The sequence below is a fragment of the Podarcis cretensis genome (genome assembly GCF_951804945.1).
Source record: "Podarcis cretensis genome assembly, chromosome: 2".
Taxonomy (NCBI): domain Eukaryota; kingdom Metazoa; phylum Chordata; class Lepidosauria; order Squamata; family Lacertidae; genus Podarcis; species Podarcis cretensis.
This window is the reverse complement of record NC_137171.1, coordinates 51,807,925-51,820,238: the sequence shown is the minus strand read 5'-3', so window position 1 is coordinate 51,820,238 and position 12,314 is coordinate 51,807,925. Positions and strand designations below refer to the sequence as shown.

At 46.2% G+C, this 12,314-nt stretch overlaps 1 protein-coding gene across 3 annotated transcripts in view; it reads right to left on the bottom strand.

The window, feature by feature from the left end:
- SH3PXD2B (SH3 and PX domains 2B) overlaps positions 1–10,182 on the bottom strand; it is a 105,454-nt gene extending 95,272 nt beyond the window's left edge. The window contains exon 1 of one of the 3 annotated variants that reach the window (XM_079964785.1): positions 10,066–10,182. Coding sequence is in view for 2 of the 3 variants with exons in the window: in XM_079964783.1 (XP_079820909.1) it covers positions 8,712–8,783 (72 nt within the window). In the remaining variant the exon portion in view is untranslated. Of the gene's footprint in view, positions 1–8,711; positions 9,307–10,065 lie in introns of those variants that run through there. The other 2 variants (XM_079964783.1, XM_079964784.1) reach the window with 2 other exon arrangements.
- Positions 10,183–12,314: the final 2,132 nt, after the last annotated feature.

The following is a 12,314-nucleotide window of genomic DNA, read 5'->3' as shown; positions in this document are numbered from 1 at the left end:
CTTTTTAAGTGTGCACAAGTGGGTTTAGAAAATAAAATTTGACTTTATCAGTGACTGGGGGATAAATGCAGGGCAAGCCATGGAAATCGAGGATCAGGGATCCCATGTTTCATTTGGAAGACAACCCCTCCATTTTCTGCCTATTTAGAGATAGGAAAGCCAGAAGAGTAATGCTCCATCTGTACTCACATTTCTGAATTTTCATGGTAGCAGCTTTGCGGCATGTTTCAGGACCAGATGTAAGTTTACACAATGTCAGTACTGTTAGATAAGGCACCAGGCCACATCTCATACCTTCCTATACTACCAAATGATAATCCGATGCCTGGCATGGCTCAGCATTGAACAACTGCCTAAATAACCCAAAGTCGACATTACAAAGCACCTATTGGGGGGTGTCTTCAACTCACCTTACAGTCATCGACGTAAACAAAAGAGGATATCATGTAAGCAATTTCTGCACATGCCCCAATTCATGAGCCAATATGCCTTCAGATGAGTGCTAACACACAAGTCCAGCCACTTGTAATTCATATAGTGCAGTGGTTTGGTTGTACGTTGCAGGAAATACCAATGTATTTCAATGTAATAGAATCAGCAATGTTGTGCTGACCAGTCACTGCCCCCAACTAAAAAGCTGCAGCTTGGAGAAGTGCATGCATAATCTTACAAAAGGAGTGCTTTATCTGTCCTCATATTTTAAAAATAAAGATTTCAATCACTTACTTTTCTCATCCATCATTCATTACTGGTCTGGCATCACTAGCAAACTCCATTACTAAGACATCCATCAAGAGCTTATTTCCAATGCATTCATCTACTTGCTAGCATTATTAGAAGAAAAACTGTTAACAGCTACAAAAAGATGTAACCCTTTGTCAGCTGTAGAAGAGAAAAATGTTTTTAATAATTCCCAATAACACTGGAAGTCTAGCATTGCCAATCTTCTAGTCCAACCACACCAACATACAGTGGTGCCCCGCAAGACGAATGCCTTGCAAGACGAAAAACCCGCTAGACGAAAGGGTTTTCCGTTTTGGAGGTGCTTTGCAAGACGAATTTCCCTATGGGCTTGCTTCACAAGACGAAAATGTCTTGCGAGTTTTTCCGACTTTCCCCCCCTTTTTCTAAGCCGCTAAGCCGCTAAAAGCCGCTAAAAGCGCTAATCCGCTAAGCCGCTAATGGGCTTGCTTCGCAAGACAAAAAACCGCTAGACGAAGAGACTCGCGGAACGGATTATTTTCGTCTTGCGAGGCACCACTGTATGTCACTTCGCACTGGCTCCTAGCTCATCTCTAAATTCAGAGCCAGATTAGCACCTCCATTTTGTAAGTTGTGGAGCAGTATGTTGTGGTATCTATACTTCTTTTAACTGTATTCCTGAACCCTGGCCCCATGTAAGGGTTCCTATAGAAAAGGAACCAGCTTACTGATATTTTTGTAAAGAAGAAAGTGTCTTGTGCTTTATTTACTGTGTTTGAGAGCATTAAGGGCACAGACATAGGATAACAGGCCTTGTACTCTTAACACACACCCTTTCCCTTCAAGTCTTAGCAGTTGCATGCACACTGCAAACAAGTGCAGTAGTCCTCTTTTTGAGGTTGCCACTGAGAAATCCAGGGATTAATCTAGATCATTTGGAGCCATGGTACTAATTCAGGAGTGAGGAACCTTTGGCTCTCCAGATGTTTCTAAACTACAACTGCCATCAGCGCTGGCAAGCACGGCCAATGGCCAGGGATTATAAGAGTTGTCATTTGGCAACATCTAGAGGACCAAAGGTTTCCCACACCTGTACTAAATAGTTCACTTTTGCCTTCCTCCTCCTCCTCCACCACACTTACAACTCCTCCCAGACTCTGTCACTCCTCCCAGACTCTGTCAATATCTGTCTTCAGACTGTTAGGCAACCCAAGGCAAAAGTTCAGATCCCTAAACACAAAGCTGACCCATTGCCCAAACAGGTGTTGACCCATTCATCAACCATGAGATGAGAGAAAAGGTTAAGTTCATTATGAAACACAGATTGGATATCATAACTCCACTATCTAGATGCAACAAGCTCATTTGAAGCAGGTTTCTCCAAAGCTGAGGGGATGTGGGGAGGAGGAAGAAACAAAAGTTACATGCAACTCTGCACTCTGTTACAGCCGCCACAGAGATAAATGAGGACAGAAGCAGATTCTCAAACATCAGATCTTCCGAGCACTCAATAAATGAGTAGCAGAAGTTACTCAAGGCCACACTTTCCTCAGCCTTTTCTCAGAGAACCAGTCTCCCCATTAGTGCCCCACAGCTGAAAATACAACTTTCCATAGAATTAAGTTAAGTGCAATTGTCTGTCTGTCTAGGGGCGGGGTGGGGGGAATGCACAGGTCATTTCTAGGTCAGACTATGACACTCTGAAAGTAGGGAGTTTTCCAAACTCATGAATAGTAAGAAACTGCCTTCAGGGAAGAGAAAGACAGGTCTGTGCTCAAAGTAGTTGAGGAGGCCTAACAGGCCTATTTACGGTTGGCTCCAACCTCACAGAAAGAGCCTTGTAGGTAGCCAACAGCAAGATGACTCAGCCTCTCCACTTATTGTGTAAAAATAGGTTTCGAGTGTATATAATTAACTGTCTTTGGGAATCTGTCTTGTTCTTATGTACAGATTCAGGGGCAAACACTGTTCTCTTTCACTTCAACGTTAATCTAGTTCACAGGGTTTCAGAAACAGAGACATGATTTTCTTTAAAATGCGTTTATTCCTCCAACGAATTAAAGGCAGCAGCTTACAACATTTGTCCTTCTTCCGCTTTTTAGCCAAGCAACTCCCCAGTGTGGTAGTTTTGGCTGAGAGACAGTGTGCCTGGCAATGGCCACACAGTGAGCTTCATGGCCGAAAGGTTAGTGCAACTACATTGTCCAACTGGGCAACTGGGCACAGAGATGGTTACAGGCTGCCTGTGTGTACAAACTGATCTATCATCCTCCATGTGGTCACCGTATGCATGTACAACTGTCCATGATCAAAGGGGGGGGGGGGGGAGAGAGAGAGAGAGAGAGAGAGAGAGAGAATGGCCTTGCGATTCTTTCCCATTCCAAGCTTTCTCTGAACAATTCTAATTATTGTGCTCTGGAATTGTGCTCTGGAATCACTGGAATGTCACCAGTGAATAAACAGTGCATGTACCAAAGTAGGAAGATCTCATTGCAGGTGACCTCTTAATTCACAGACAAAGCCTCTTAGATAAGAATATGTTTGGAGATGTCTTCTATCTGTAGGTAGATGGTATAATCACATCAATTTAAATGTGTGTGGGGTGGGTGTGGGTGTGAAGGTTTCAAAGTCTCAGAAACAAAACACCATAGGATTCCAGAGACAAAAGAAGACTCCTAAAATTGCCCTTTATTTTCACACCTGCCCTTCAAAAGATGGAAATACATGGCAAGCTGAAAAACTACGGATTCCAAAGGAAATCTCATCCTGTATTTTCATCCACTGGGATGAGTGGAAAGCATATGTGAACATTTAAAAATAGGGTGAAAGACTCCTAGCTCAGGTAGAAGATAAAGAACAAAGGTCTAGTCTTGGTGTGCAAAGGTCAGCAGCAGCCAATTTCAAATCAAGCACAACACAATATATTCCTGCAAAGGTTGTCAGAGCTGAATTACAGAATCATAAGTTCATTCTCTTTTCAAGGGCTAAAAAACTTTTAACTGTTAAAAGAATCATCTAAGGAATCAAATGAGAGCAAACATATTTGTGGTGGATATTTTCCATTGCTGGAAGAAGAGGAAGGCTCAAAGTTGCCAAGAGGGAAGGCAGCCTTTAATCCTTCACTTAGAGCAGTACTGTAATTTGAAGAGGAATTATGACATCACCAACCATTTTCATGCTACTCCAAAAGGGAGAAGTCAGTATTTTTTCCATCATAAATAACTGGAGGAAGGGCAAGACAGAAAAAAAGATCTGTGTAAATAACAATGAGCCTCAGGCCTAGTTCACACAATATATTCTTGCTCCGTGCAAACAGTCCCAGGTATGCAGTCAAAGAGCTGAACTTGTCTGAAGGAACTCATTGGATATATATGGCCAGCAGAAATCTTTGGACAGATCTACATGCTATAAAATAAATATAGGCTCTAGAGCCACCATATCATTATTATCCTTATTTGCCTTGTAATACTAATAAGGGGGGGGGGGAGGTATTTGCAGGTGAGAACCAGCACAGAAATATGCTTAACCCTTTCCGTGTTCATCAGTTCTCCTCTGCAAATGGTTCTCTCTCTCTCTCTCTCTCTCTCTCTCTCTCACCACACACATACACACTTTTAGTACATTGCTCCCCCAGCAGTGCTGCCCAATTGGAATCAACACTGGTTAAGATTTTTTTATAATTAAAAAAAAGTGAGGAAGAAATTTACAGGGCAGAATTCCTATTCCCACCCCAATTTTCCCATCGCAAGTGCTGTTTGAGAACACACATTGGCTAGCATGAAGTGTATTTCCCATCTTAATATTTGCTTCTAAAATCCAAAATCACAATTAACCACGCTGAGGCATCTGGTGAGCAGATGGAAACCAAATGCTTGACTAGATGGATATTTTGGTCTAATCCAAGAGGGCAGTTTGTGTGCAAGCTGATTTTTCATAACACACAATCCCAAGTTACACACAGCAAATGCACTCAGTGGAGACCCACAAATTTTGTTTGGGCCTTGGTAGTCAAGCAAAGATTGGTTGTCAGGACCTTCCCCTTAAGAACAATCCGGTGCATTTTCACACAGGAGTCCCATTGTGTTCACTGGTGCTTACTCCCATAGGGGATTGCAACACAAGTTCCAGACCTCACACTGCATCTTACTGGGAGGTTAGGTACAAGCCCCTTTTCCTCCTCCACCTCCAAAACTTTCAGAGCTGGGAAAGGGGACCAAGGAATTAATCTACTCAAAGGAAGGAGGGAGTGCAAATTACAGAGCTGGTTTCTGCAGTAGCAACCATGGCATTTGAATTGACCAAGATACAAACAACTGCCCAACCCTACAGTCAGCTACAAAGCAGGACTGCCTCATTTAAACAACAACAGGTCGTTAGGGTATGACAGCGTTTTTTCAACCAGTGTGCTGTGACACCCTGGGGTGCCTTGAATGATGATCAGGGGTGCCGTGGGCCACACTGGCCTCCATCCCTCTTTCCTTCCCTCCCTGCTATGATGCCCTCTCTTGTCTCTGCCTCCCAAAGGCTTGCACAGCTGTTTGTTGCAGCAGCCCTGGCTATAAGCTCCGTAGGTGAATGGTGCCTCTGGGAGACACCTCTCTTTGGGGCGGGGGTCAGCTCAGAGACAAGGGACGGCTGCCCCGAGGACTCCCAAGGAAAGGGGAGAGAACACTCCACAAGGGAGGGTGTTCAAAAAAGGGTGAGAGGCTGTCAGCTCTGCAGGCAAGGGGTGACATAACTGGGCTCCTGAGCCCCACAGGGGTGCCACAGAAAGAATGTAATTGGTTAAGGGAGCTGTGGACTCAAAAAGGTTGAAAACTTCTGGGGTATGATAATCAAATCTTATGTCTATCTGAACTGAAGAGCTATACCAAACTGATTCACTTCGCCTATCCTTCATTACAGGCAACAATTTCTCGTTGATTTTCCTTCTGATTTAAAGGATTGTCTTTTCCCAAATGACTCACTTTTTCTCTTACCATCTTTCTCCCCTTTGATTATGCATTTTCTCCATACTATGATGTCCCAGACAGAACTAGAACACAGCTAAGAGCGTCTCTATCTGTAGTCACTGGCAGATCCTTCCAAAGATTAAAAAAACCTATTCCAGTCAACTCAGGAATGTATTTCAAAGGATGAATGTGGCCAGCACTATAGCATCATTTGGTGCAAAGGCAGCATTCAGTTTTAAGAAACAAAAGAAATTATCCATAGTGAAGAGTAAAAGCAAGACCTAACTCTGCCCCAGTCTAATAAGATACATAAGGTAATGTCATGTTATAAGCAAGGTATTTTAAAAAGCAAGCATTATAAAAAGCAGCAGTAATCTAGTAGAAGAGGCTTTTAAATGTGTTTGTGGAAGGGGGTATTGCTTTGTTGTATTTGTTTTCATTATTTCCTGGTGTTTATACCTTGTATTTTTATCCTATGAACCACCCTGAGATCTTGTGAGGAAGGGTGGTATACAAATCTAATTAATTAATTAATCATCATCATCAATAGGGACGCGGGTGGCGCTATGGGTAAAACCTCAGCGCCTAGAACTTGCCGATCGCATGGTCGGCGGTTCAAATTCCCACGGCGGGGTGCGCTCCCGTCGTTCGGTCCCAGCGCCTGCCAACCTTCGGAAGCACCTCCGGGTGCAAGTAGATAAATAGGGACTGCTTACCAGCGGGAAGGTAAACGGCGTTCCGTGTGCTGCGCTGGCTCGCCAGATGCAGCTTGTCACGCTGGCCATGTGACCCGGAAGTGTCTATGGACAGCGCTGGCTCCCGGCCTATAGAGTGAGATGAGCGCACAACCCTAGAGTCTGGCAAGACTGGCCCGAACGGGCAGGGGTACCTTTACCTTTACCTTTAATCATCAATATTTTTAAGTAAGTAGAATCTCATCTCCAACTAGAGTTCTAAAGCCAGTTCTAAAGCACATGTCTGCAACTGCATTTTGGCTGAAATCCTAAACATATTTAACAAGGAGCAAACTCTACTGGACACAATAGAGTTTATTGGCATAGGATTGTACTGTAGATCATCCCCACTACTTGTTTCCTTTGTTTATCTTCCTCTCCCCACCCGCTTCCCTGTGTTGCCTTCTCCACTATCAAAATTCGGCAGATTGTCGCTGTGATGCAGTGGTTAGAGCAGCCCTCCCCAACCTGGTGCCCTCCAAAGGTTTTTGGACTGTAAATCCCCATCACTCCTGACTACTGGCTGTGCTGGCTAGCACTAATGGGAGTTGGGAGTCAAACAACATCTGGAGAGAACAAAGTTGGAGCTCAGAGACCAGGTTCAAATTCTTTCTCAGTAGCTGATTGAGTGGCCTCTGCCAAGTCCATCTCTCTCTCTGCCTGCCTAGCCTAACTCACAGTTACATTGTGGTGATAAAAATGGGGAACCCTGTACACCACCTTAAGCTCCTTTGGAGAAAAGTGGGATATAAATGCAATAAAATAAAAGGTCAGATTGTTATGACATTCTAAAGCAAAGCCTATACTAGTGACAATTGTTGCTGAGAACAGTATAAATAAATGAAAACTATCACAGTATCATAGTTTTTTTTATCTCAAAATGGCAGGGGAGGGATCATTACATCATTAGAGCTAGGTATAGTTAAAGATTGCTGCACCAATTTGTACAGTATAAGAGGATATGGAATTAAAAGACCTGCATTTTCTACTCATGTTTCATCCTATGCTACCATTCACTCCTTGTTCTCCTCTGCATCCTCCTGGCTGCCTCCTACTTAGCTCCCTTTTTCATTATTCTCAGAAACAATCAGGTTCCCATATGTGAAGCACAACCTTCCATCTCTGCTGTCTCTATTTGCACAGTCTCACCCCTCCGGCTCCTAATATGTTTATGTGTATGTGTTGTGAATGAATTAAACATTGCCATAGATTCTTTAACAGAGTTGCCAGTCAACTCTTTGGGTAGAGACTGTGTTCCTTCGCAATCTATAATGCACGAAATATTTGTGTTAAGGATTCAGCATAGAACAGGCAGGATATTAAAAGTGGGAGAACAGATCCTGCAAGAAGGGGAGGTGTTTGCTATTCAGCAGGCATACCCCAGTTTAGTGGAAATGACAAGCTGCAGCACCCAACCTGCCAGTCACCAGCCCCAACGGATACACACTCCAAACAGAATCTGACAGTTCTGACACATTGCAGCCAGGTTCCCACAGCCTTACAATGCCTGTAAAGCATAGCGGGCACAAAAGCAGGGAGTACCAGAGGACTTCTTGCCTGGGGTAGATCGAAATCTGAGCAAACTTCTCACACACCCTACTGATGCACTTCTAGGCTGCTGAACACAAATCTGGCAGGAAAGCCACTACTTTCCTTTCTGAGAAAGAAGAAACCCATGTAGATTTCTCTGCCAGGAGAGCAGCTGCGCTCCAGATCCCCTCCAGCAGTTTAAATTTCCAAGCAAACCATTAAAAGCAAACGCCAAGGGAGACTTATGCTTGCCCATCCCACGATGGGACCCGTCCAGAGCACTGGCCAGAGATTTAAAGTGACGGGCTGGTCAACATGCACAATCCTGCCTTTGTAATGTCAACGCTGGTGAAAGAAAAGAAAGAGCCAGGCGGCAAGAACTTCCTGCCTGACTTGCTAGGAAGTTGCAGTGTGTGCACAGGCAGACTATTCCAGCTACAACATGCACTCACAGTGGATCCAGGAGGGAATGGAAGAGACCGCACAGAAGCGGCTGCGGGGAGGCGACCCCATCGCCTCTCTGCTAGCTAGGGAACTGCAGCCAACGCCCCCCCCCCAAAAAAAAACACACGCAGGGGGAAGATGCCCGTGCGAAATCCCAGCAAAGCAGCTGTATCAAGGGCAGCAGATCTGTCCCAGCATGTGAGGAAAATGAACGGCTGTAGTCCCACAACATCTGGGGACCCAAGGTTGAGAAACACTGGGCTAGAGGATTTCAAGGCGCTCTCAGCAATTCTCCCCACCCGACCGCGGGTTACACTTACACACAAACACACATGCCATGCTCACTCACATAGTGTTTGTTGGGAATTCGCCGCTTCTGCACGTCCAGCACCTTCACCTCCAAGATACTCTTCCGGGGCATAGCGCTGGTCCTCTGCAACCCGAACCCCAGAAGCAAGTAACAAAATAAAGCGGGAGGGGGGAGGGAAGGAGTGTAAATCTTGGAGACGGGTAGAGGGGAAGATAAGACGAAAGAAACCCCTCCTCCGGGAGGGTCGGCGCAGACCCAAAGCGCAGAAACTTTTAAACGCAGCTGTTGCAGAGATTACGCTGCTAAGGGATAGGCGAGCCTGAGCCCCACAGCACCCTCCGCGCCTGCCTGTGCCCCCCCCCTTTCCCCTTTCTTGCTTCTGCTTCCTCTTCCTCCTCCTCCTCCTCCTCCCCCCCAGCTCTACCCCCTTCGCTCTTTCCCTGGCCAGAGTTTGCAGATGCAGGAGGGCTCCTCCCAGCCCATCCCTGCCAAAGCAGCCTATCCCACTCAGGCGCAGGCGGTGTGGTTATGGCGCTCTCCGATCCAGCCCCGCTCCCCGGGCTTCTTAAAGGGCCACGACCACCGTGCGGCTCGCCAGCGCTTTCAGGCCAAACGCGCAGAAGCGCCTCTCCGCGCCATGCCTTTCGCTTGTGCAGCTGAGAATGGGGGGCGGAGGGGGGTGGAAGCAAAGGCGCAACTTTTCAGCTGTGGCCGAAAGACCGGTGGGAAGTTGGAGCTGGGCGGCAAATCCACACGCTCCTGCCCACTGCCAGTAACACAACCAACCCGCGCACGATCCTTGCCTTTCTTTCACGTCACCCATAACCAAGAACAGCAAGGGGGAAATAGAGGGATTAGATTAATATGAGGAGCGAGTCTTTTCCACACAATCCCAAGGACCATTTTAACCTCCATTTGACCCCCCAACTCGCCCGCCTCTCTCTCTCTCTCTCTCTCTCTCTCTCTCTCTCTCTCTCTCTCTCTCTCTCTCTCTGTGAAGTGAAGGAAGAGAGCTCGAAAGCAGCCGAGGTCAAACGCAGGCGTCGCCTTTTTCTCAGAAGAGGAAAAGGCACCAATTAATCCTCGTCTGAATCTGGAATTGCCACACTTTGAAACGCTCCTTGTCGCGACAGGAGGCGGCGCAATTGGTTTCCGAGGGAGGCCGAAGGTCGCCTTTCGAGCCGTCGTCGCATAAAGCACTTTGAGCTCCTTTCCCACAACTCTCCCTCAGTCCCTCCTATGGAGTAAATATCCCCTTGCAAAACTTCGCCCCCTCTCCTGTCTCTCTCCCCCCCCCCGGCTTCAACTTTACACGCTTGTCCCGCCCCCATAAAGGGGGCGCGTGGGTCTTGAGGGGTGGATGCAGCAATCCCACCCGCCATTGTGCACTCACCTAGGGGATCGTGTTGGGATCTGTAGGGAGAGGGTGCGTGAGGCCTTGGGAGATTAAAAAGCATGGCCCCGAAACATAAGCCAGCTCCCTCAGCTGCTGTGCAATACAAGAGGACAACGACTGGTTCCAACGCTGGAGCTAGACGCATCAAAATAAGCGTTTCAGTTTAAAGCGGCATAAATTTAAACGGGGAAAACAGGTAGAGAAAAAACGGAGCTCCGCGTCGCCATCTGGTGGCACAATGTTATACCACACATACAACGCATGTAAATCGCTTTTTCTTTACCAGTCTAGCTGAGTCTTGGCTGTGCTGAACTGCTTGAGAGGTGGCATGTCTGTCTGCACCTTGGCAGGCAATTTAGGCTACAGTGAATCTAGCAGCTATGCCATCAAGGTTGGGGGGGGGGGATTTGTGAGGCTGTGGCAACAAGTGCTCAAATAACTGAAGGGAATGAGCCAGGAGCCTGACAAGATTTTGGTGAAGACTGAGAAGGCGATAAACTTCCTGCTTGAAGATATGAACTGTAAATGCATACCTACTGATGGCTTCACTTTGTGACAGAAAGCTCTCAGCCTCTAGGTACTCTCCCAGCCTTTTGCTGAGGATGGGCAGCCGGGGAAGGTGTTCAAAGCCAGCCCCAGTTGGCTTCAAAGCTTTAAGATCCACTTTCACCCGGAAAATGTGCACACAACTGATGCTGCTGCACTTGCAGACAAAGAAGATCAGCTAAGATCATGTACAGAAGACAAAGATGAGGATGATGGACAGGATATGCCAGCAAGCTGGAATCTGCATCAGTTTGCTCTCCCAAGCACATGAAAACACATGAATGAATTGATTGCTGACTTTCATCCTTCTATTGAACAGAGCCTCAAAATTGCACACGGCTTTACAGACACTTTGAGACCTTATCCAGAAATGCTCCAGCTGTGAGACAACAGTGGCAGTTGCCAATCACCATGTTTCTCAGAACAAAAACAACCAGCAGCAAATCAGTTCACACAATCAACTTCTGAAGCTTAACCAAGGCTAACCATGTCATCTGCAAATCTCTATCGATTTCCAAAGCCTGCCTGATCATCTCCTGGAGCAATACCATGCTTGGAAGAGGATGACAACAACAACAACAACAACAACAACAACAACAACAACAACAACAACAATTTATTATTTATACCCCACCCATCTGGCTGGGTTTCCACAGCCACTCTGGGTGGCTTCCAACAAAATATTAAAATACAATAGTCTATTAAACATTAAAAGCTTCCCTAAACTAAGCAACACAGAAGAGGAGGAGGAGGAGGAGGAGGAAGAGGAAGAGGAAGAGGAAGAGGAAGAAGAAGAGGAGGAGGGGTAGTAGTAGTAGTAGTAGTAGTAGTAGTAGTAGTTTGGATTTGATATCCCACTTTATCACTACCCGAAGGAGTCTCAAGGCGGCTAACATTCTCCTTTCCCTTCCTCCCCCACAACAAACACTCTGTGAGGTGAGTGGGGCTGAGACTTCAAAGAAGTGTGACTAGCCCAAGGTCACCCAGCAGCTGCATGTGGAGGAGCAGGGAAGCAAACCCAGTTCACCAGATTACGAGTCCACCGCTCTTGACCACTATACCACACAGTCGTCATGCACCAGTTTTTGTGTGGCATTTTCTGTTTTTCAGAGGGTTGTTTTGACTACACGCAATTTTGGCTTTATGCACTATCCCTGGAATGTAATCCCCACATAAATTGCAGGTTACCTGTACCCTCCACTGAGGGACTTGCCTGTGACACACAGGATGGCAACTAGTCACTACCCCTTGAAGCCTGCAACAAATAATAAGCGTCTTTATCTACATGGTTCCTTCATATATTATAGATTAACAGTGTTCACTCAGCTCCACATAGTGTATGAGGCAGCTGTTTGTATCTTTCATGCAAGTTGTAAACTCACTAGGGACGTGCTGCTTCACCACAGGCCAAATAAAGTAATATACAGGGCCATGGAGGGGTGACTGGCCGCCCCCGGAATATTCCAGGATCTCCGTCTGAACAGTCTGTTTCCATTAAAAGGTCTGTGGGCCTGTGACTTTAAAAATTCAGTATTAAGCACAGCTGAAACCAAATAGGGTGGGTCCTGAAAAAAATGCACCTCAGGTGTCAAAAGGCTGGGGTAAATAAGTGCATCTTTAGCATTCCCTGAAAGCTGTCCAGTGAAGGTCGCAGACACACCCCTGTAGGAAGGAGTGCTGTGGGAATGCTTAGTTACATT